Source organism: Oncorhynchus mykiss, chromosome 18, assembly GCF_057628025.1.
Source record: "Oncorhynchus mykiss isolate SJ-2025 chromosome 18, ASM5762802v1, whole genome shotgun sequence".
In the NCBI taxonomy this organism is placed as follows: Eukaryota; Metazoa; Chordata; class Actinopteri; order Salmoniformes; family Salmonidae; genus Oncorhynchus; species Oncorhynchus mykiss.
The window spans coordinates 61,349,244-61,375,114 of NC_143039.1; the positions used below are offsets into that span (position 1 = coordinate 61,349,244).

The 25,871-nt window shown below is 43.2% G+C and overlaps 1 protein-coding gene across 1 annotated transcript; it reads left to right on the forward strand.

Annotated features, from left to right (window-relative positions):
- On the forward strand, positions 1-25,636 carry LOC110496530 (SWI/SNF complex subunit SMARCC1). Its single transcript, XM_090209046.1, has 26 exons — positions 1-403; positions 984-1,103; positions 10,322-10,407; positions 10,563-10,737; positions 10,916-10,985; positions 11,166-11,238; positions 13,414-13,489; positions 13,562-13,687; positions 13,837-13,922; positions 14,042-14,163; positions 14,243-14,302; positions 14,394-14,431; positions 14,553-14,665; positions 14,927-14,998; positions 15,111-15,224; positions 15,317-15,470; positions 15,852-16,022; positions 17,972-18,230; positions 18,312-18,386; positions 20,373-20,428; positions 20,542-20,674; positions 20,758-20,903; positions 22,387-22,521; positions 22,669-22,798; positions 22,883-22,969; positions 25,343-25,636. The coding sequence occupies exons 1-26, from the start codon at positions 227-229 to the stop codon at positions 25,426-25,428; spliced, it is 2,940 nt and encodes a 979-aa protein (XP_090065172.1). The 5' UTR covers positions 1-226; the 3' UTR covers positions 25,429-25,636.
- The last annotated feature ends 235 nt before the right edge of the window (positions 25,637-25,871 follow it).

Genomic DNA, 25,871 nt, shown 5'->3' on the forward strand with positions numbered 1-25,871 from the left:
AAAGCTGTTTTACCAGTTGTATTTAGATTGTTATAATGGAGACACCTATTGGATAAATGTGTCAACTCGTCTCTTGTTGCAGAAAAAAAAAAAAAATCGGCAAGTTTTCAGGCCTTGTGGGCGGGTTTAAGTGGTTCTTGTGCAAAACAGTTTTTTTTACCCCTGGCAACCCTGCTGATTTACAGCTGTAACAGCTCTTGAGCGGGCTAGTTCTCCACCCGTTATTATGGCGACAACGTCTGGGGGACCCAACATCGGGACTCCCGGGACCAGCCAGAGTCCACACACCACCACGGCACAGCGGAAAAAAGACGGGAATCCGTCCGCGAGGTACTGGGAGAGCCACGACTCCCTGGTTCAGCTCGAGACGGTGCGACAGTGGATCGGGAAGCACTACAAAAAGGTGCGTGAGCTAACACTAGCGTAGCGGCTAACTATTTACATTGGTAATCATGGGCTAGTTAGCATAGCGGCTAACTATTGTTGACATGATGAATACTGCTAGCTAGCTAAGCAATTTATCGCTACTTAACTAGCTAACTAAAGTAAGTTATTAAATACATTTGCTGTATGCCTTAGCTAGCTAACTGCCCGAGGTGGGAAGCTACTTCTAACTAACTAGCAAGATTGCAAGTAAGCTAGCAGCTAACATTAGCCAGCTAACTGCGTTACAATAGCAGGGTTGCGATCAATTTAAATTCAGAAAGTAAACCAAATTCGAATTCCAGTGTACTTCCTGAATTGACCCCACTCATGTACAATAGCAACTGTTTATAATCTGCAAACAGTAACATTGTAACTAGCTTGCTAGGAAACTACGTATGTATGTTTTCAGCTGCTGTTAAAACACTATATAGCTAGTTTTGTGCTCAGTATTTCATAGAGTAGTGACTGTACAATGTAGCAAGATGCTCAAGCTATACCAGATGTCCTACTGTTAGGCATGTCCTTCTGCATTACTGATGGTGTGTTTGTGTGCGAAGTATGTGCAGGCAGATTCTCCATCCTGCCAGGCTCTAGCCTCCCTCACCCTTCAGATGCTTCAGTTCCAGGAGGAAGTGTTCGGCAGACGGGCTGAAATACGCACACACACCAAACTACCTGTGAGTATACAAACACACTAGGGTTTCTGTAAGGACAAGTGACCGGGAAGATTTTAATTTACCGGACATATGCATTGTGTGTGTTGTGGAAATTACCACCAGGGACACCTGAAGTCAATCTTAAATGAATCACTCTTTATTTACAGCAAGCTGGAGAGGTCACAGTCAAAACTTAGATGCATAAAGTACTGGTCTGAAGTGAGCTCCCTCGGGGCGGTCCCATTAGATCTGTTATACTGCTTAAACAGACAAGTAGGCATGGTTCATAGGGTTGGTTCCTGTGTGTGTCTGGCATAGTATCCTATCTTTTTTTATTTTTTATTTCACCTTAATTTAACCAGGTAGGCTAGTTGAGAACAAGTTCTCATTTACAACTGCGACCTGGCCAAGATAAAGCATAGCAGTGTGAACAGACATCAACACAGAGTTACACATGGAGTAAACAATAAACAAGTCAATAACACAGTAGACAAAAAGAGTCTATATACATTGTGTGCAAAAGGCATGAGGAGGTAGGTGAATAATTACAATTTAGCAGATTAACACTGGAGTGATAAATGATCAGATGGTCATGTGCAGGTAGAGATACTGGTGTGCAAAACAGCAGAGAAGTAAATAAATAAAAACAGTATGGGGATGAGGTAGGTCAATTGGGTGGGCTATTTACCGATGGAGTATGTACAGCTGCAGCGATCGGTTAGCTGCTTAGACAGCAAATGTTTAAAGTTGGTGAGGGAGATAAAAGTCTCCAACTTCAACGATTTTTGCAATTCATTCCAGTCACAGGCAGCAGAGAACTGGAAGGAAAGGCGGCTAAATGAGGTGTTGGCTTTAGGGATGATCAGCGAGATACACCTGCTGGAGCCCGTGGTACGGGTGGGTGTTGCCATCGTGACCAGTGAACTGAGATAAGGCGGAGCTTTACCTAGCATGGACTTGTGGATGACCTGGAGCCAGTGGGTCTGGCGACGAATATGTAGCGAGGACCAGCCGACTAGAGCATACAGGTCGCAGTGGTGGGTGGTATAAGGTGCTTTAGTAGTAAAACGGATGGCACTGTGATAAACTGCATCCAGTTTGCTGAGTAGAGTATTGGAAGCTATTTTGTAGAGGACATTGCCGGAGTCGAGGATCGGTAGGATAGTCAGTTTTACTAGGGTAAGTTTGGCGGCGTGAGTGAAGGAGGCTTTGTTGCGGAATAGAAAGCCGACTCTAGATTTGATTAAATATTGGAGATGTTTGATGTGAGTCTGGGAGGAGAGTTTACAGTCTAGCCAGACATCTAGGTACTTATAGATGTCCACATAATCTAGGTCGGAACCATCCAGGATGGTGATGCTAGACGGGCGTGCGGGTGCAGGCAGCGAACGGTTGAAACGCATGCATTTGGTTTTTCTAGCGTTTAAGAGCGGTTGGAGGCCATGGAAGGAGTGTTGTATGGCATTGAAGCTCGTTTGGAGGTTCGATAGCACAGTGTCCAAGGAAGGGCCAGAAGTATATCAGAGAATCAGAGAATCGCCCGCAGCAAGAGCAACATCATTGATATATACAGAGAAAAAAGTCGGCCTGAGAATTGTGGCACCCCCATAGAGACTGCCAGAGGACCGGACAACATGCCCTCCGATTTGACACACTGAACTCTGTCTGCAAAGTAGTTGGTGAACCAGGCATGGCAGTCATTAGAAAAACCCGAGACTACTGAGTCTGCCGATAAGAATATGGTGTTTGACAGAGTCGAAAACCTTGGCCAGGTCCATAAAGACGGCTGCACAGTACTGTCTTTTATCGATGGCGGTTATGATATTGTTTAGTACCTTGAGCGTGGCTGAGGTGCACCCGTGACCGGCTCGGAAACCAGATTGCACAGCAGAGAAGGTACGGTGGGATTCGAGATGGTCAGTAGTGATCTGTTTGTTGACTAGGCTTTCGAAGACCTTAGATAGGCAGGGCAGGATGGATATAGGTCTGTAACAGTTTGGGTCCAGGGTGTCTCCCCCTTTGAAGAGGGGGATGACTGCGGCAGCTTTCCAATCCTTGGGGATCTCAGACGATATGAAAGACATGTCTTAACTTATAGAACATATTCTGGGCGTTCGGCCAGATGGTCCTAAGGATGTCTTCATGTCGCCTCCTCATATATTTACCAAGGATTATTTATGACACGAAAGACAAGATGAACATTTTCCATCAATAAACAAGGGATATTGGCCAAATGCGCCATATTGATGTGTCCTTAAAAACAGCCTATAATATAACAAAATGTAAAAATATTCCTTGTGTTTCGATGTGTGCAAAACTTTAGCCTATTGGTTTTTACTTTGCTAAAACAATAATTGTCCACCTCCACAGTGATTTGATATAGGCTTAGGTGTCCACTGTCTTCATTTTATCTTTATTATTTATTTTAAAATAAATATAAACTAAGAGAAGCTTCGGCCTAGCCCCAGAGAGAGAGAGAGAGAGATATGCCGGTGGCATGTTATGCCACCAAAATGCATTTCTTTACCATTGTCAGATAGGCTACTGCATCTGCTATACAGATATAGGTGTACAGAAGGAGGCTAATTCGTTTTTTTTTAATCCACATTTTTTACATGAATCATTATATTGTTAGATTATAGGACTGACTCTGGTAGGCCTAAAACATTCTTCCTCACATCAAGTTCAACTGGCGGAGTCAGTTGGAGCACCAGTGTGTACAACCTTCATATCATAGGCCTGCAGCATAATAGGCTAATAGACACACCACAAACCTTCACAAAAGATTCCAAACGTTATTATGGTACAGTTGAAGTCGGAAGTTCACATACACCTTAGCCAAGTACATTTAAACTCAGTTTTTCACAATTCCTGATATTTAATCCTAGTAAAAAGTCCCTGTCTTAGGTCAGTTAGGATCACCACTTTATTTTAAGAATGTGAAATGTCAGAATAATAGTAGAGAGAATTATTTATTTCAGCTTTTATTTATTTCATCACATTCCCAATGGGTCATAAGTTTACATACATTCAATTAGTATTTGGTAGAATTGCCTTTAAATTGTTTAACTTGAGTCAAACGTTTCGGGTAGCCTTCCACAAGCTTCCCACAATAAGTTGGGTAAATTTTGGCCCATTCCTCCTGACAGAGCTGGTGTAGCTGAGTCAGGTTTATAGGCCTCCTTGCTCCCACATGCTTTTTCAGTTCTGCCCACACATTTTCTATAGGATTGATGTCAGGGCTTTGTGATGGCCACTCCAATACCTTGACTTTGTTGTCCTTAAACCATTTTGTCGCTACTTTGGAAGCATGCTTGGGGTCATTGCCCATTTGTAAGACCCATTTGCGACCAAGCTTTAATTTCCTGACTGATGTCTTGAGATGTTGCTTCAATATATCCACATAATTTTCCTTTCCTCATGATGCCATCTATTTTGTGAAGTGCACCAGTCCCTCCTACAGCAAAACACCCCCACAATGTGATGCTGCCACCCCGTGCTTCACGGTTGGGATGGTGTTCTTCGGCTTGCAAGCCTCCCCCTTTTTCCTCCAAACATAACAATGGTCATTATGGCCAAACAGTTCTATTTTTGTTTCATCAGACCAGAGGACATTTATCCTAAAAGTACGATCTTTGTCCCCAAAGGTGCAGTTGCAAACCGTAGTCTGGCTTTTTTATGACGGTTTTGGAGCAGTGGCTTCTTCCTTGCTGAGCAGCCTTTCAGGTTATGTCGATATAGGACTCGTTTTTCTGTGGATATAGATACTTTTGTGAAAGTATTGATTCTGGGATTGATTTTCACTTTTCACACCAAAGTACGTTCATCTCTAGGAGACAGAACACGTCTCCTTCCTGAGCGGTATGAGGGCTGCTTGGTCCCATGGTGTTTATACTTGCGTACTATTGTTTGTACAGATGAACGTGGTACCTTCAGGCATTTGGAAATTGCTCCCAAGGATGAACCAGACTTGTGGATTTCTTTTGATTTCCCATGATTTCAAGCAAAGAGGCACTGAGTTTGAAGGTAGGCCTTGAAATACATCCACAGGTACACCTCCAATTGACTCAAATTATGTCAATTAGCCTATCAGAAGCTTCTAAAGCCATGACATAATTTTCTGGAATTTTCTAAGCTGTTAAAGGCACAGTCAACTTAGTGTATATAAACTTCTGACCCAATAGATTTTTGATGCAGTGAATTATAAGTGAAATAATCTGTCTGTAAACAATTGTTGGATAAATGACTTCTCATGCACAGAGTAGATGTCCTAACCGACTTGCCAAAACTATTGTTTGTTAACAATCAATTTGTGGAGTGGTTGAAAAACAAGTTTTAATGACTCCAACCTAAGTGTATATAAACTTCTGACTTCAACTGTATATCATATCAAATGTATATATAAATCCCTTCTTACATCAGCTGATATCTCAAAGTGCTGTACAGAAACCCAGCCTAAAACCCCAAACAGCAAGCAATGCAGGTGTAGAAGCACTGCGGCTAGGAAAAACTCCCTAGAAAGGCCAGAACCTAGGAAGAAACCTAGAGAGGAACCAGGCTATGAGGGGTGGCCAGTCCTCTTCTGGCTGTGCCAGGTGGAGATTATAACAGAACATGGCCAAGATGTTCATAGATGACCAGCAGGGTCAAATAATAATAATCACAGTGGTTGTCAAGGGTGCAACAGGTCAGCCCATCAGGAGTATATGTCAGTTGGCTTTTCATAGCCGATCATTCAGAGTATCTCTACCGCTCCTGCTGTCTCTAGAAAGTTGAAAACAACAGGTCTGGGATAGGTAGCACGTCCGGTGAACAGGTCAGGGTTCCATAGCCGCAGGCAGAACAGTTGAAACTGGAGCAGCAGCACGGCCAGGTGGACTGGGGACAGCAAGGAGTCATCAGGCCAGGTAGTCCTGAGGCATGGTCCTGGGGCTCAGGTCCTCCGAGAGAGAGAAAATTAGAGAGAGCATACTTACATTTACACAGGACACCGGATAAGACAGGAGAAATACTCCAGCTATGACAGACTGACCCTAGCCCCCCGACACATAAACTACTGCAGCATAAATACTGGAGGCTGGGACAGGAGGGGTCAGGAGACACTGTGGCCCCGTCCGACGATACACCATACCAGGTGGTGATGCAACCAGTCAGGATACTCTCGATGGTGCAGCTGTAGATCTTTTTGAGGATCTAAGGACCCATGCCAAATCTTTTCAGTCTCCTGAGGAGGACTGGGCATTGTCGTGCCCTCTTCACGACTGTCTTGGTTTGTTTGGACCATAATAGTTTGTTGGTGATGTGGACACCAAGGAACTTGAAGCTCTCAACCTGCTCCACTAAAGCCCCATCGATGAGAAGGGGGCGTGCTCGGCCCTCCTTTTCCTGTAGTCCACGATCATCTCCTTTGTCTTGATCACGTTGAGGGAGAGGTTGTTGGCATGGCACCACACTTCCAGGTATCTGACCTCCTTATTGGCTGTCTCATTGTTGTCGGTGATCATACCTACCACCGGTGTGTCTTCGGAAAACTTCATGATGGTGTTGGAGTCGTGCTACGGGTCGGTAGTCATTTAGCCAGGTTACTTTAGTGTTCTTGGGCACAGGGACTATGGTGGTCTGCTTGAAACATGTAGGTATTACAGACCCGGTCAGGGACACGTTGAAAATGTCAATGAAGACACTTGCCAGTTGGTCAGCGCATGCTCGGAGTGCACGTCCTGGTAATCCGTCTGGCCCTGCGGCCTTGTGAATGTTGATCTGTTTAAAGGTCTTGCTCACATCGGCTACGGCGAGCGTGATCACACAGTCATCCAGAACAGCTGGTACTCTCATGCATGCTTCAGTGTTGCTTGACTTGAAGCGCCTATAGAAGTCATTTAGCTTGTCTGGTAGGCTTGACACTGGGAAGCTCGCGGCTGAGCTTCCATTTGTAGTCTGTAATAGTTTGCAAGCCCTGCCACATCCGACAAGCATCGGAGCCGGTGTAGTAGGATTCAGTCTTAGTCCTGTATTTACGCTTTGCTTGTTTGATGGTTTGTCTGAGGGCATAGCGGGATTTCTTATACGCTTCTGGGTTAAAGTACTTCTCCTTGAAGCGGCAGCTCTACCCGTTATCTCGGTGCGGATGTTGCCTGTAATCCATGGCTTCTGGTTGGGGTATATACTAGAGGTCGACCGATTAATCGGCATGGCCGATTTCAAGTTATCATAACAATCGGTAATCTGCCTTTTGGGACACCGATTATGGCTGATTACATTGCAATTGTGTCACATCTCTTGCATTCAGTGCAAGCAGAGTCAGGGTATATGTAGCAGTTTGGGCCGCCTGGCTCGTTGCCAACTGTGTGAAGACCATTTCTTCCTAACAAAGACTGTAATTAGTTTGCCAGAATTGTACATAGTTATGACATAACATTGAAGGTTGTGCAATGTAACAGCAGTATTTAGTCTTTGGGTTGTCACCTGTTAGTGAAATATGGAACCGTTCCGTATTTTATCGGAAAGAATAAACATTTTGTTTTTTCGAAATTATAGTTTCTGGTTTTGACCATATTAATGACCAAAGGCTTGAATTTCTGTGTGTTTATTATATTTAAGTATATGATTTGATAGAGCAGTCTGACTGAGCGGTGGTAGGCAGCAGCAGGCTCGTAAGGATTCATTCAAACAGCACTTTACTGCGTTTGCCAGCAGCTTTTGCCAGTGCTTGATTCACTGTTTATGAATTCAAGCCTATGAACTCCCGAGATTAGACTGGCAATACTATAGTGCCTATTAGAACATCCAATAGTCAAAAGTATATGAAATACAAATGGTATAGAGAGAAATAGTCGACACGTCATAATTCCTATAATAACTACAACCTAAAACTTCTTAACCTTTCTGATCTCCCCATCCCGGATCCGGGATCGTGAATACAGACTCAAGCTCATTACCATAACGCAACGTTAACTATTCATGAAAATCGCAAATTAAATGAAATAAATATGCTAGCTCTCAAGCTTAGCCTTTTGTTAACAACACTGTCATCTCAGATTTTCAAAATATGCTTCTCAACCATTGCAAAACAAGCATTTGTGTAACAGTATTGATGGCTAACGTAGCATTTAGCATTAGCATTCAGCTGGCAACATTTACACAAAAAAACAGAAAAGCATTCAAAAAAATCATTTACCTTTGAAGAACTTCAGATGTTTTCAATGAGGAGACTCTCAGATAGCAAATGTTCAGTTTTTCCTGAAAGATTATTTGTTTAGGACAAATCGCTCCGTTTTCTGCGTCACGTTTAGCTATGAAAAAACCCCTGTATCCAGGATTGTGTAAATCTATCAGCAAGCTCATTAGCATAACACAACGTTAACTATTTATGAAAATCGCAAATGAAATGAAATAAATATGCCATCTCTCAAGCTTAGCCTTTTGTAAACAACACTGTCATCTCAGATTTTCAAAATATGCTTCTCAACCATAGGAAAACAATCATTTGTGTAAAAGTAGCTAGCTAGAGTTAGCATTTCGCGTTAGCATTTAGTGTTAGCATTAGCGTTAGCATCCAGCACGCAACATTAACAAAAACATAAAAGCCTTCAAATAAAATCATTTACCTTTGAAGAACTTCTGATGTTTTCAATGAGGATACTCTCAGTTAGATAGCAGATGCTCAGTTTTTCCAAAAAGATTCCTTGTGTATTAGAAATAGCTCCGTTTTATACATCACATTTGGCTACCAAAAAAAATCCATAAATTCAGTCCTCAAAACGCAAACTTTTTTCCATATTAACTCCATAATATCGACTGAAAACATGGCAAACGTTCAATCATCAAGGTGTTTTTCACATATCTCTTCATTGATACATCGTTCTTGGACACATGCTTTCTCCCCTGAATCAAATGGTAAAGTAGAAGCAGCTGGCAATTGCGCACCGAATTCGACGCAGGACACCAGGCGGACACTTGGAAAATGTAGTCTCTTATGGTCAATCTTCCAATGATATGCCTACAAATACGTCACAATGCTGCTAAGACCTTGGGCGAACGACAGAAAGTGTAGGCTCATTCGTTGCGCAATCACAGCCATATAAGGAGAGAATGGAAAACAGAGCTTCAGAAATTCTGCTAATTCCTGGGTGATGCATCATCTTGGTTTCGCCTGTAGAATGAGTTCTGGGGCACTTACAGACAAAATCTTTGCAGATTCTGAAACTTCAGAGTGTTTTCTTTCCAAAACTGTCAAGAATATGCATAGTCGAGCATCTTTTCGTGACAAAATATCGCGCTTAAAACGGGAACGTTTTTTATCCAAAAATGAAATAGCGCCCCTAGAGCTCTAACTGGTTAACAGGGAATATTGAAGACTCATGTTAAAAGGAACCACCAGCTTTCATATGTTCTGATGTTCTGAGCAAGGAATTTAAACGTTACCCCGGCCACTAGGAGCGCTGCCTCTGGATGAGCATTTTATTGTTTGCTTATGGTTTTGTACAGCTCGTTGAGTGTGGTCTTAGTGCCAGCATTGGTTTGTGGTAGTAAATAGACAGCTATGAAATATACAAATGAAACCTCTCTTGGTAAATAGCGTGGTCAACAGCTTATCATAAGATACTTTACCTCAGGCGGGCAAAAATTAGAGGCTTCCTTGATATTAGATTTTGTGCACCAGCTGTTATTCACAAATACACAGACCGCCACCCCTTGTGTTTACCGGAGGCAGCTGTTTTGTCTTGCCGGTAAAACACGGAAAACTCAGCCAGTTGTATGTTATCCATGTCGTCGTTCAGCCACGTCTCTGTGAAACATAAGAAATTACAGTTTTTAATGTCCCGTTGGTAGGATAGTTTTGAACGGAGCTCCTTCAGTTTATTTTCCAATTATTGCACGTTGGCCAATAGGACAAATGGTAGAGGAGGGTTACTCACTCGCCGACAAATTCTCACAAGGCACCCGGACCTGCGTCCACTGTATCTGCGTCTTCTCTTCACACGAATGACAGGGATTTGGGCCTTGTCGGGTATCTGGAGTAAATCCTTCGCGTCTGTATTAAAGGGGAGTAATCACTGTTCTGATGTACAGAAGCTCTTTTCATTCATAAGAGACTATGGCAGAAACATTATGTACAAAATAAGTTACAAATAACGTGGAAAAAACCACACAAAATAGAACAATTGGTTCGGAGCCCGTAAAACAGCACCCATCTCCGGCGCCATTATTGGTATGTTTGTGTGTGTGCTCCTCTCTAGTCTCAGTGCTTCCTGGACCTGCGCCCAGGAGGCGGGCTTTGCCACATCCTTGGCACTGCATACAAGTTCAAGACTGATCAGGGCTGGTGAGTGACAGATCTTATCCCCTATCACTTACCTCCTAGCCCCCATCCCCTGTCTCCTATCTCCTCCCTCTGACAGGGCTGGTGAGTGACACCTTTGGCAACGTCCTGTTTCGGGGCCTGCTTGGTAACCTGCATGGGTACTCTTCCTCCCCCAGGAGAAGGTTTGACCTACAGAACTCCTCCAGGACGGACCGAAACGTAGAGATGTTTACTATTCTGGAGAAGACCCTGGTCCAGAATAGCTGTCTGTCGAGGCCCGTCGTGTATGTGGACCAGGAGGTGGATCAGAACCTGAACAGCAGACTGGCTGACATCATCACCAAACACCAGGTGAGGGAGGGAGGGAGGGCAGCAAGAAGGGAAGATAGATGGAGAGCAGGGGGAGGAAGGAAGATTTATGTAATTCTGCCATGGGTGCTGTTGTTTTCTCTCTTGGGCTGTTATCTCTGTTGGGAAACGTAGTTCTTTGTCTCAACTGATGGGTAATGTAGTTCTTTGTCTGTCTCAGGGTTCGTTGACTGAGGACAGAACCCAAGCCTCTCACCACATCTACCCCCGTCCAGCTGTCACAGACCAAGGTCAATGTGTGTGTGTGTGGGGTCATCGCATAGAATTACATATTGTAACTAATTTAATAGGATCTTTGTGGGTCATAGCCTGTTGGCAGCTTTGATCCAAATTCACAGTTTTATGTAATTTTGTGAGTTCTGTTCTTAGTTTTTGACCGTTGGTGTGTGTTTGTGTGTTCTTATTTCCAGATTGGGAGTGGGTGCGCCCTGTTATGCGGAAGGACAACTATGTGTTGGTGCACTGGGGCAGGCACCCTGACAGGTAACACACACACACTAGGGTTGAATGGTGGGAACCCAGTTACCGAGATTTACCAGGATTTACCACTAATACCACTCCCTTTTCCAGGGTTAAATAACTGTGTGAAACTGGTAAACTATAATAAATTATTTATATGAAACCATTATTTTAATTGTAAAGATTTACATATTTTATTTTCAGCTGCAGAGTTTTAAAACAGCCTCACTCGAATATTGTTGCTTTAAATCAATGCACGCGCGAGCACTCTGTTTTTCTCTCTATCAACTCCAATCAGATTGCATCCAAAATAGATCATCCTGTTCTAGATTGATATATAGCTCTATATATATATATATATGTCCTAGACTACCTGTTTCAGGTTATACATTCAATGCAGTATTAGCCTTATATTTAGCTAATTAATGATTGGTTATGCATAATAAGCTTCTAACTTATAGCCTCGGTCTCTTGGTGCAATACGCACGCACCTGTGCTCCGCTGGCCTCTCACCTTTAAAAAACTCAGCTCTTGGAATCCATGCAGGAAAAGCTTCCTACAATACCTTGCTGGACATCATTTCTTATACCAATATACTATTTGAAGAGGGATGCAAGCTCTTGTTTGCTGAATGTTTTATACAGCAGCCAATAGAACTCACAGGTAGTTTGAAAGAAGAGGGAAGCGCTATGGTGGTAGGCTGTAGCAGTTATTTATTCAGACAAACAACCATTCCATCTTCCTGAAGAGAAGTGAAAGCCTTCTGCATCTAATTCTAGTCCTATATTATTCAAGGATGCCATTAGAATGATGAAGATGAGGACAACCAAACGTATTTCATTTAACTGTTGAAATGGAGGAAGGAATGAAGCAGCGATAGAGAAAGAAAGAGGTAGGCTAATAACATGGGGAAATGTTATCATAGGTATATATGTGTCAGCCTACTAATTATACAAATATTAAAATCAAATTCGCTAGCCTAAACTTGTAACTTTGTAGGCCGCATGTGCTGCACCAGAATCACATGTTCTCTCCCTGCTCTATCATGGTTTGAACAATTCCAGTCCATATAATACAGTCCACAGTCAAAAAGATTAGCCTACTGGAGCGAGTTTAACTTATGTACCCAAGAGAGCATATAGCTAGGTACATCTATGGGCTTTTATGTTTTTCTGTTGTGCGTAATGTGCAGTAGCTTATATCATAGCTGTATTGGATAATGGCACGATCATGTGGGCTTGGTCATTTAAATGCCTTTTTAATATAGGGCTCATAAAATGTATGGCTCTAAATGTATTTAATGTATGGCTCAGGTAGCATCAGGCTTGAATTTCCGATCAAAGCTCTAACCCTGGATTGTATACTGTCATGGTCAAAACATATTGATACAACAGTAGCTAAGATGGGGAGAAGTCTGTCCATAATAAAGCGCTGCTCTGCATTCTTAACAACACTATCAACAAGGCAGGTCCTACAGGCCCTAGTTTTGCTGCACCTGGACCACTGTTCAGTCGTGTTGTCAAGTGCCACAAAGAGGGAATTTGCAGGAAAATTGCAGTTGGCTCAGAACAGGGCAGCCATGCATACCCCACAAGACATGCCACACATCTCTTCACAGTCCCCAAGTCCAGAACAGACTATGGGAGGGGTACAGTACTACATGGAACCATGACTACATGGAACTCTATTCCACATCAGGTAACTGATGCAGCAGTAGAATCAGATTTTAAGAGCAGGTAAAAATACACCTTATTGAACAACAGGGACTGTGAAGAGACACACACAAAGGTACAGACACATGCATATGCACACATTGTGATATTGTTGTATGGTGGTATTGAACATTTTGTATTGTGGATATGTGGTGGTGTAATAATGTCACATTACGTATAAAACAGTACATCTTATAGGTAGGTGCCTTAATGTGTTTGGCCCCCAGGAAGAGTAGCTGCTGTGTGCATGGCAACAGCTAAAGGGGATCCCTAAAAAATACAAATCTAATCCAGACATATGCCTATTTATATGCCTTATAATGCTTTTGAATGACACTTCCGGTTGGTGGAAAATACTGGGTTACATGTGAGTGAAGTGATTTATTCTCAGGATGGAACATGTTGTAAAATACCGTAAACATTTTCAACCCTAACACACAAACACACACCCTCCATAATCATGTGTATGACTGTTTGTTTCCTGTAGCTACGATAGCTGGCTGTCCTCCAGTGACGTAGAGGGAGAGGTACAGGAACCTCCACACACACACAGACCTTGGAGGGTAAGAAAACACACACACACACACACAGTTCTATGACTATTTCTCACAAGTGATGAATACGTGTGTGTACAGGTGCATGCAGGCTGGGTGTTGGATACGGAGGTGTATAATGAGTGGATGAATGAAGAAGACTACCTGGTAGATGACAGAAACGTTCCTCTCATCCTCCGCCGGAGAGTCCACGTCACAGACCAACAGGTGTGTGTGTATGTGTGAGATCCTGTGGCTCTGGGCTAGTTGTGTGCTTGTGTGTGTGTTGCTCTCCCTCCAATGTCTTTTTTTAACAGGCCTGTGTGAGCACTTTCTTAGTTGGTATGTCTGCCATCACTTGTCTCTTCCTCCACCAGGACCGTAAGTTTACTCCAGTGAAGAAGAGAAGACGCTCCCCCTCTCCTCCCTCTTCCGATGGCAAAAAGAAAGGAGGAAAGAAGAGGTGAGGTTTCTCTCTTCTTCCACCCCTAACTCAATCTTGATGGAATTTTCATATTTGTTCCTTTTAACCCCTATTCTCTACCTATTGGCCCTCTCTATAACCCTGCCTTCCCTCCCTAGTGGTGGGTTTAAGAGGCGTGGGCCAAAGGAGGAAGAGGAAGACGTAGAGGAGGATCTGACTAAAGATATGGAGGATCCAACACCTGTCCCTAATATGGAAGAAATTATACTGCCTAAGAATGGTACACGTGTACACACACAGACACACAGACAGACAGACACACACACAGACAGATGTTTACTTGTTGTGTCTGTCTGCAGTGAACCCAAAGAAGGACAGTGAGAACACTCCTGTCAAAGGAGGGATGATGACCGACCTGGGTGAGTGAGAGAGGGGGTGTGTGTGTGTGTGTGTGTGTGTGTGTGTGTGTGTGGTTATAACTCATTCTCCACTCGTCCCTCTTTTCTTCAGATGAAATTGAGGACGACTCTCTGCTTCCTGGTGGAAGGGTAACAATTCAATTAGAACTGCAAGAATTTTATTGAATTATCTAATTTTGATGAGGAATTTAGTGTGTCTGTACCCTACACACCGATATACCAATTATGTACTGTATGTGTGTGTGTGCAGGAGGATGAGGAGGGCAGAGAGGGGCTGCGTCTGTCAGATGGAGAAGACAACATCACAGAACAAACTCACCACATCATCGTCCCGTCCTACACCGCCTGGTTCAACTATAACTGGTTAGTACACACCCGTTATAGTTGTTTCCACCATAATTTGCAAATAAATTCATAAAAATTCCTACAATGTGATTTTCTGAATTTTTTTTCTCTCATTTTGTCTGTCATAGTTCAAGTGTACCTATGATGAAAATTACAGGCCTCATCTTTTTAAGTGGGAGAACTTGCACAATTGGTGGCTGACTAAATACTTTTTTGCCCCACTGTATATTCAAAATGAGTGTTGTCTGATTCTATCCTAACTTTGTGTACATGTTCCAGTATTCACCAGATCGAGAAACGAGCTCTTCCAGAGTTCTTTAACGGACAGAACAAGTCCAAATCTCCAGAGATGTGAGTAACAATTTCAGGTGTTTCTCAGGGTTCAGTGCTTGGGCCCCTGCTGTTTTCTTCAGACATGATTGTACCCCTTCAGAGACATAATGAACACAATGTGTGTGTGTAGATACCTGGCATATCGTAACTTCATGATTGACTCGTACCGGCTGAACCCCCAGGAGTACCTCAGCTCCACCTCCTGCAGACGGAACCTGACAGGAGATGTCTGCGCTGTCATGAGGTGTGCTATGAAGTTTAAACCACCACTTAATGTGTTTGTGTTGTGTAACAGTGTTTATTGTAACTGTGTGTGTATTATAACTGTGTGTGTAGGGTCCATGCGTTGTTGGAGCAGTGGGGGTTAGTGAACTACCAGGTGGATGCAGAAAGCAGACCTCTCCCTATGGGACCCCCTCCCACCCCTCACTTCAACACACTGGCTGATACACCCTCAGGACTGGCCCCGCTGCAGCACAGACCACTACAGGTAACACACACACTTATGTTTTTTGGCTCCTGATTGGCGCAGCGGTCTAAGGCACTGCATCTCTGTGCAAGAGGCGTCACTACAGTCCATGGTTCGAATCCAGGCTATATCACATCTGTGATTGGGAGTCCCATAGGGCAGCACACAATTTGTTCTTTACTGACTTGCCTAGTTAAATAAAGGTAAAAAGAAAATAAATAAAATATGTATATATAATCAAACACTAACAGTGAAATTGAGGTACAAATTGACAGCCTGTATGCTTGTTTTGACCCTCTCAAATCTTTCCCTCTCCATCCCACTCCATCTCTCTCTCTTCCCCTCCATCCCTCACTCTCTCCCTCTCTCTTCCCCTCCATCCCTCACTCTCTCCCTGTCCAGGTGTCGTCCTCCCAGCAGATGTTGTTCTTCCCTGAGAGAAGTGTAGAGAAGCCCTCAGACTCTCAGAACTTTGGCCTCAGAACAGACCTGTATGCCAGGAAACACCCCAAGAGTAAAGGAGCCAGTTCAGGGAGGGATTGGACAGAACAGGAGACCCTCCTACTGTTGGAGGTGAGCCAATCATCTCTCAGTTTATCTTCCCTCTACTCAGTGATGTAGTCAAGTCACTGGTCGGAGTCATCACTGGTCGAGTCTCGAAAATTGTGACTTGATTCCGGTTCAAGTCTGACTCCTGGACTCGAGTAATACAACACTGTCATATCAGAAAGATATTTTCCTCTTTCAGACACTACCTATTCTGGTCCCAGAATCCATTTCTCAACAATTAGACTGTCTAATTTTAATGTTTCTTTGGCAATGTAAAAAACAGAGGGTGAGGTACAAAACACTCCAACTGCCAAGGAATCAGGTGACCTAGGGTTACCAAACACTACGTGGTGCTACTGGGATACACAATCGCAACTAATGATTACTTGGATAAAACATTCATCTAGATGGCTCGAAAATAGTACAAATCTATGGTGATCAATACGCAACAGTAGTAAGACCTTTTCTGGGAAAGAAGATCAACAGTAAGAACCTGTAGTCCAATCATCTGCTCCAGATTAGGAGGAAGTACCACGCAGTCTCCATCAGCCTATGGCTCATCACCCCTAACTGGTATTGTATATCTTACTGACTTCGCCCCACTATCACTAGATTCAGGTTTTCAAAGGTGATCATTGCTTCATTTGTACCCCAAGTCTATACACCACCCATAGAAAAACACCTAATCAATACTCATAAAAGGACAACTGGTAGTAAACCAATAACACAGCTATAACAATCTATTGCTCTCATGACATAGAATAATACTATGCAAACTAAGTGCAAATGGGAATCTGAATCTGAGAACATTGAAAATGATTATTATTACACACTCATTCATATGGAAAGAGTATCAATGGAATATCATTAGTAGGTCCATTCTATCTCGAGACAGAATGGTGAAGACCAGAAACAACCAATGAATGCTGGAGAAAATGTGGGGAATTGTCGACCTACATCGTTTTTTGATCTTGTCATAGAATAATGAAATTCTGGAATGGTGTTTTCGTCTGTAAACAATGTATTTAAATGTTTCCTGGCAAAGAATCAAAAACGTGCCATAGTTTGTTATCCCTGAATGGTTTCAAAACCTATTAAATATACTCTTGTCTGCTTCAAAGAAATGTATTACAGCACATTGGTTAAATAAGGACATTCCTACTATGGAAGAATGGACTTGTAGAGTGAAAGAAATGTGTTTGATGGAGAAGATCACCCATAAAATTAAACTGCAAACATATATGTGAAAAAAGAACAGATCCTGTAGACAACTCATTAGTCTCAAGCAACCAACCATATGATCATTTGATTGATTGATTTTAAAAAAATATTGTATTTCCTTTGTTGTTTAATTGTATAGTTATTTGGTTTGCTGTGTACTTGCCTGTATCTCAGAAAACCAGATCCTTAATGAGAACCACCATATTTACTTGACAAACAATAATTATACTAGTTGACTACACAGTACTGATACGCCGCAATGGTTGGAAACGGGTAGGGGATGACTCAGGGTAGTTGAGGTGCTGGATCATAATGATGATGATGCTGATAATGTTGTTTCCACTACCTCTATTTTATTATTTATTTAACTAGGCAAGTCAGTTAAGAACAAATTCTTATTTACAATGACGGCCTACCAGAAGGCCTCCTGCGAGGACGGGGGTCTGGGATTAAAATAAATAAATAAATACAATATAAATATAGGACAAAACACATCACGACAAGAGAGAAGACTACATAAAGAGAGACCTAAGACGACAACATAGCAAGGCAGCAACACATGACAACACAACATAACAGCAACTGATGAATTGCTGTACTGTAAACCTATGCTTGAAAAAAAAATGTTGGTACCTATATTTGTATTAGTTATCTGGCCAATAACCTTCTTTTCTCCCTCATGCCTATCTCTCTTATTACCATCCTATTTCTCTTCTTCCCCTATCTCTCTTCTCTCTCCCCCTCCATCCCAGGCGTTAGAGGTCTATAGAGACGACTGGAACAAGGTGTCAGAACACGTGGGGTCTCGTACCCAGGACGAGTGCATCCTCCACTTCCTGCGCCTGCCAATAGAAGACCCTTATCTGGAGGACTCCGCCTCCTCTCTTGGCCCATTGGCCTACCAGCCCGTTCCTTTCAGCCAATCAGAGAATCCGGTGATGAGCACCGTGGCGTTCTTGGCGTCCGTGGTTGATCCCCGAGTTGCCTCCGCCGCCGCCAAGGCTGCTTTGGGTACGTACGTGTGTGTGGGTGCATGTGTGTGAGAGAGGGAGAGAGAGCGTTTGTGTTAACCCGGTCTCTGTCTCTCTGTAGAGGAGTTTTGTCGTGTGCGTGAGGAAGCTGACAAGGTTCTGGAGTTCCCTGCACTCAATGAGGCTGAGAAGGCAGGTAGGAGTCTGAAACACGGCAGATATACAGTACCAGTCAAACGTTTGGACGCACCAACTCATTGAAGGGTTTTTCTTAATTTGACTATTTTCTACATTGAAGACATCAAAACTATGAAATAACCCACATGGAATCATGTAGTAACCACAAATGTGTTAAACAAATCAAATATATTTTATATTTGAGATTCTTCAAAGTAGCCACCCTTTGCCTTGATGACAGCTTTGCACACTCTTGGCATTCTCTCTACCAGCTTCACCTGGAACACTTTTCCAACAGTCTTCAAGGATTTCCCACATATGCTGAGCACTTGTTGGCTGTTTTTCCTTCACTCTGCGGTCCAACTCATCGCAAACCATCTCAACTGGGTTGAGGTTGAGTGATTGTGGAGGCCAGGTCATCTGATGAATCACTCTCCTTGGTCAAATAGCCCTTACACAGCCTGGAGGTGTGTTGGGTCATTGTCCTGTTGAAAAACAAATTATATTCCCACGAAGAGCAAACCAGATGGGATGGCATGTCACTGCAGAATGCTGTGGTAGCCATGCTGGTTAAGTGTGCCTTGAATTCTAAATAGATCACTGACAGTGTCACCAGCAAAGCACCCCCACACCATCACACCTCCATGTTTTACGGTGGGAACCACACATGCAGAGATCATCCGTTCGCCTACTCTGCGTCAGTGGGAACCAAAAATCTCAAATTTGGACTCATCAGACCAAAGGACAGATTTCCACCAGGTCTAATGTCCATTGCTCGTGTTTTTTGGCCCAAGCAAGTCTCTTCTTATTGGTGTCCTTCAGTAGTGGTTTCCTTGCAGCAATTTGACCATGAAGGCCTGATTCACACAGTCTCCTCTGTACAGTTGATGTATATGTTACTTGAACTCTGAAGCATTTATTTGGGCTGCAATTTCTGAGGCTGGTAACTCTAATGAATGTATCCTCTGCAGCAGAGGTAACTCTGGGTCTTCCTTTCCTGTGGTGGTCCTCATGAGAGCCAGTTAACTCTAATAAACGTATCCTCTGCAGCAGAGGTAACTCTGGGTCTTCCTTTCCTGTGGCGGTCCTCATGAGAGCCAGTTAACTCTAATAAACGTATCCTCTGCAGCAGAGGTAACTCTGGGTCTTCCTTTCCTGTGGCGGTCCTCATGAGAGCCAGTTAACTCTAATAAACGTATCCTCTGCAGCAGAGGTAACTCTGGGTCTTCCTTTCCTGTGGCGGTCCTCATGAGAGCCAGTTAACTCTAATAAACGTATCCTCTGCAGCAGAGGTAACTCTGGGTCTTCCTTTCCTGTGGTGGTCCTCATGAGAGCCAGTTTCATCATAGCTTTTGATGGTTTTTGCGACTGCACACGTTTTCTGTATTGACTGACCTTCATGTTTTAATGTAATGATGGACTGTTGTTTCTCTTTCCTTATTTGGGCTGTTCTTGCTATAATATGAACTTGGTCTTTAACCAAATAGGGCTGCCTTCTGTATACCCCCTACCTTGTCACAAAACAACTGATTGGCTCAAACGCATTAAGAAGGAAATAAATTCCACAAATTAACTTTTAACAAGGCACACCTGTCAATTGAAATGCATTCTGGGGTGACTACCTCATGAAGGTGGTTGAGAGAATGCCAAGAGTTTGCAAAGGGTGGCTACTTTGAAGAATATCAAATATGTTTTGATTTGTTTAAACATGTTTGGTTACTACATGATTCCTTCCAATGTGTTATTTCGTAGTATTGATATCTTCACTAGTATTGTGCAATGTAGAAAATAGTAAAAATAAAGAAAAAACCCTGGAATGATTAGGTGTCTCCAAACTTTTGACTGGTACTGTACATATTACACACACTCCTCAACCCTCAAACGCTGCAGTAGAGAATCCTTCCATCACACTTTCTCTCTCTAGGCCGTCATTGTAAATGAGAATTTGTTCTTAACTGACTTGCCTAGTTAAATTAACTCTATCCCTCCCTCTCCTTCCCTGTAGATGTGATGGATGGTGAGAAGATGGAGACTGACTCTGGCTCCCAGCAGTCTTTGCAGGTGAGACTAGAAGTGACCTGTGGGTCAGAGGAAGTGAGACAGGAATTTACACTCTGGTGTTTCTGAGAATCTGATTGTCAGTGTGTGTGTGTGTGTGTGTGTGTGTGTTCCAGGCGGATAGACAGACGGTTCTAGAGCCCAGTGGAGGAGAGAGATTAGTGGAGGGAGAACGAGTTAAGAGAGAGAATGCTGAAATGACAGTCACAGAGGAGAGAGACTGCGATAGCGGAGGGAACCGCGAGTCAGGTGTGTGTGTCTAATTTATATTTTTACAGACAAGAGAGGTGTGTAATGATGTAAGTTCTAGATGATCTCCTTCTCCCTTTTAGACCGAGGGGAGAAGGATGAGATTGCTGGACGATGGAGGGAAGTAGAGCAGGATGAAGGGAGGAGACTAGCAGAGCTGGAGTTGGTAGATGGGACCGTTACCACGGCAGCAGCTGCTGCTCTAGGCGCCGCTGCTACTAAGGCCAAGGTAAGCCCCGCCCACAACCCTCAAACCACCCTATCGCTGCTCACTTACCCCACCCATCAGCCAATCCCTGTCAACTGCCCATTAATGAGGATAGGGGAGACGCTAGCGTCTCAACTGGCCAATTTCCAGGGGAAATGTAGAGCGCCAGATTCAAATAAAATGCTATAAAATTAAAACTTTCATTAAATCACACATGTAAGATACTCAATTAAAGCCACACTCGTTGTGAATCCAGCCAACATGTCAGATTTTTTAAATGCTTTTCGGCGAAAGCATATGAAGCTATTATCTGATAGCCTGCAGCCATCCTCACCAGCAGTAAACAAAGGGGCTAGCGTAGCAGGCGCTACACAAATGCTGAAATAAAATATAAATTCCCCTTGACGAGCTCCAGTATGTCCCATAAACATCACAATTGGTCCTTTTGTACGATTAATTCCGTCCATATATATCGAAAATGTCCATTTATAAAGCGTGTTTGATCCATAAAAAAACAGCTTTGAAAAACGCAACATCACTACAAAATATTTCAAAAGTTGCCTATAAACTTTGCCAAAATATTTCAAACTACTTTTGTAATACAACTTTAGGTATTTTTAAACGTTAATAATCGATCAAATTGTAGATGGGGCAATCTGTATTCAATACATGAACGAAAATAAAAAAGCTCTGCTCTTCACGTCTTGTGCAACTCACAAATGTGTCCCCTGTTCCGAGTTGGCCGACTTCCTGTTAAGACAAAGAAATAACCTCAGCCATATTCCTAACACTGGCGACATCGTGTGGAAGTGTAACAGTATAACTTTAGAACGTCCCCTCGCCCATACCCGGGCGTGAACCAGGGACCCTCTGCACACATCAACAACAGTCACCCACGAAGCATCGTTACCCATTGCTCCACAAAAGCCGTGGCCCTTGCAGAGCAAGGGGAACAACTACTTCAAGGTCTCAGAGCAAGTGACGTCACCGATTGAAACGCTATTTAACGCACACCACCGCTAACTAAGCTAGCCGTTTCACATCCGTTACAGAAGTGGTAGGAACTGAAAGTATGTTCCTATTAAATTTCCAATGGCAAAGACCATATAGGGAAGAGAGATGGCGGAGGGGGGGGGGGGGGGGGGGGGGGATTCTGAACAGTTAGTCCTTGGGGTTTTGCCTGCTACATAAGTTCTGTTATACTCATACTCATGATTCAAACAGTTTTAGAAACTTCAGAGTGTTTTCTATCAAAATATATTAATAATTTACATATCTTATATTCTTGGCATGAGTAGCAGGAAGTTGAAATTGGGCACGCTATTTATCCAAAAGCGAAAATTCTGCCCCCTAGCTTTAAGAGGATTTATTAACAAGCGATATCAATAAGGGATGATTGCTTTCACCTGGATTTACCTGGTCAGTCTGTGATGGAAATAAATGTTTTTTATTTTGTGTACAGCAAATAGATACAGTAATTCTCTCTCTTGACCTCTCTCTCTAGCACCTAGCAGCAGTAGAGGAGAGGAAGATCAAGTCTCTGGTAGCTCTGCTGGTGGAGACTCAGATGAAGAAGCTGGAGATCAAACTGAGACACTTTGAGGAGCTGGAGACCATCATGGACCGAGAGAAAGAGGCTGTGAGTATACAGATCTACATCTAGCCAATTGGGCTCTAGTTTGGGGGAGCTACTAAACATGACTTTGGGTATTTCATTATGGTTCCTTATAAATGTAACATGTATCTGTGTCCCTCTTTCCCTGTTCCTCTCTCACTGTGTGTGTAGTTGGAGCAACAGCGTCAGCAGCTGTTGTCAGAGCGACAGAGTTTCCACTCTGAGCAGCTGAAACATGCAGAGATGAAGATTCTACAGCAGAGAGAGCAGCAAGCACCATACACTCCACAACAACACACAGGTCTGTACACGCACGCAAACACACATGTTGTGTGTGCGAATGTCATGGTAAATAAGTAACATCCATCTCTCACCTCTCCTTTAGGCCAGTCCATGCCCAGCCAGATGATGCCTACTGGGGGAAACTCTCTCACCATGGCCCCCCGACACCCTGGAGCTCCAAACGGCATGTGTGAGTACCCTCACCCAACACTGCCCCTTACCTCTAGAAAATGTTCACAAAAAATGACTTGGCATTCTGGCCAGATTTCAATATTGGTTTCATCAGACCAGAGAATCTTGTTTCTCATGGTCTGAGAGTCCTTTAGGTGCCTTTTGGCAAACTCCAAGCGGGCTGTTATGTGACTTTTACTGAGGAGTTGCTACCGTAAGGCCACTCTACCATCAAGGCCTGATTGGTGGAGTGCTGCAGAGATTGTTGTCCTTCTGGAATGTTCTGCCATCTCCACAGAGGAACTCTGGAGCTCTGTCAGTAACCATTCTTGGTTACTTCCCTGACCAAGGCGCTTCTCCCCCGATTGCTCAGCTTGGCCGTGTGGCCAGCTCTAGGAAGAGTCTTGGTGGTTTCAAACTTCTTCCAGTTAAGAATGATGGAGGTCACTGTGTTCTTGGGGACATACAATGCTGCACAAATGTTTTGGTACCCTTCCCCAGATATTTATCTCGACACAATCCTGTCTCGGAGCTCTATGGACAATTCCTTCAATCTCATGGCTTTGACATGCACTGTTAACTGTCAGGATGTTATATAGACAGCTGTGTGCCTTTCCAAATCATGTCCAAACAATTCAACATACCACAGGTGAACTTCAATCAATTTGTAAAAACATCTCAGGGATGGTCAATGGAAACAGAATGCACCTGAGCTCAATTTCGAGTCTCAGAGCAAAGGTTTGGAATACTCAAGTCAAATCAAAGTTTATTTGTTACGTGTGCCGAATACAACAGTGAAATGCTTACTTACAGGCTCTAACCAATGGTGTGGGAAAAAAAGGTGTGTGTGGGTGAGTAAAGAAATAAAACAACAGTAAAAAGACATTTGAAAAAATAGTAGAAAAGCTATATACAGACACCTGTTAGTCAGGCTTCTTGAGGTAGTATGTACATGTAGGTATCTTTAAAGTGACTGTGCATATATGATGAACAGAGAGTAGCAGAAGCATAAAAAGAGGGGTTGGCGGGTGGTGGGACACAATGCAGATAGCCCGGTTAGCCAATGTGCGGGAGCACTGGTTGGTCCGGCCAATTTAGGTAGTATGTACATGAACGTATAGTTAAAGTGACTGTGCATATATGATGAACAGAGAGTAGCAGCAGCATAAAAGAGGGTTTGGGGGGGGGGGCACACAATGCAAATAGTCCGGGTAGCCGTTTGATTACCTGTTCAGGAGTCTTATGGCTTGGGGGGTAAAAACTGTTGAGAAGCCTTTTTATCCTAGACTTGGCACTCCGGTACCGCTTGCCATGCGGTAGTAGAGAGAACAGTCTATGACTGGGGTGGCTGGGATCTTAGACAATTTCTAGGGCCTTCCTCTGACACCGCCTGGTGTAGAGGTCCTGGATGGCAGGCAGCTTTGCTCCAGTGATGTACTGGGCTGTACGCACTACCCTCTGAAGTGCCTTGTGGTTGGAGGCCGAGCAATTGCCGTACCAGGCAGTGATGCAACCAATGCTCTCAATGTTGTAGCTGTAGAACCTTTTGAGGATCTCAGGACCCATGCCAAATCCTTTTAGTTTCCTGAGGGGGGAGTGGCTTTGTCGTGCCCTCTTCACGACTGTCTTGGTGTGTTTGGACTTATTTACATAAGGTATTTCTGTGTTTTACTTGTAAAAAAAAATTGATACAATTTCTAAAAACCTGTTTTTGCTTTGTCATTATGGTATATTGTTTGAAGAAAATTAGTTTTAATCGATTTTAGAATAAAGGCTGTAACGCAACACAATGTGGAAAGGGGACGGGGTCTGGATACTTTCCGAATGCTCTGTATGTTGACTTAGTAATGCAGACGGAAGTTGACGATTGAAGTTTGGGGAGGTGTATGCCACAGCCAAAAGTTGGTCATTGTTGTTTTCCAACAGGAAGCCCCAAATCAACATAGCTGCCATTGTTTTATTAAAGTTTCTTATTAATAAGATCAAAATAAACTTGTCTCTGCCACCTGTATCACACACTCACGAACTGAAAACATTTGTACAATTCATTGGTTAGAAAGGTTTCAAATATCACATTCATTTGTATCCACTGTCTTTTAAATCTCAGCAAAGTTGGTTCCTGTTTCAGTCATGGCTTTGGTCACGTTCGCGTGGTCAATCAAAAACACCTTAATTGACTATAGTGCCTTCCACAATGCAAGCAATGGCCTTTGAGCACATGGATTTTTACGTAGTTCATGCAGTTGATATGTAGGTGCAAGTCGGACAATTTTTTTATCCCTATAATGCCACCCACTTTTTAAAAGGTGGTGACCAACGCTGGTAACTAACTGCATGAAACTGATCCGCTGGAACGTGCCCGCTCATGTAGTTTCTTCTTCTCTTCTGTCAGACCCACCACCACAGCCTGATGGGATAGCTCCGACCCAGCCTGGTCCTCCAAGCACAGCCATACACAGCCGGGGAGCAGAAACATGAGACCACACCTTGACCCCAGTCACCTTATGAATACACACAGTACATATTTTGGATCCACAGTAAGAAACAGTCAAGGAATCTAATCTTCACATTGGACAGGTCCTCATGTGACTGTCATTTTGATGTCATTCAACCATTGTTACACACATGCTTTATTGACCAGTGCTGAAGAGTATAAGCAAATCATTGTGTTTTATATGAAACTATCGATCTGTGTACGTGTCCTTTTTTAGTGTGTGTGTGTGTGTTCAGAGTTCAATGATGTTGGACGTGATACTCTATTTTACAGGACATTGACATCACACAGATACAGTACTGGATACTGACCAAGTATGAAAGAAATATTGCACCATACTCTAACTAGCTGAAACAGTACTAGTGGCTAGTTTGGGAGAATATCAGTCATCTTGTGTCTGAGGGTGAGTGTTTTAGAGAAAGTATTA

Coding starts and splice junctions, on each gene's coding strand:
- LOC110496530 (XM_090209046.1), top strand. CDS start 227: ATGGCGACAACGTCTGGGGGACCCAACATCGGGACTCCCGGGACCAGC. Junction 10,408..10,562: donor TTCAAGACTGATCAGGGCTG/GTGAGTGACAGA, acceptor TTCCTCCCCCAG/GAGAAGGTTTGACCTACAGA. Junction 18,387..20,372: donor CAATGAGGCTGAGAAGGCAG/GTAGGAGTCTGA, acceptor CCTTCCCTGTAG/ATGTGATGGATGGTGAGAAG.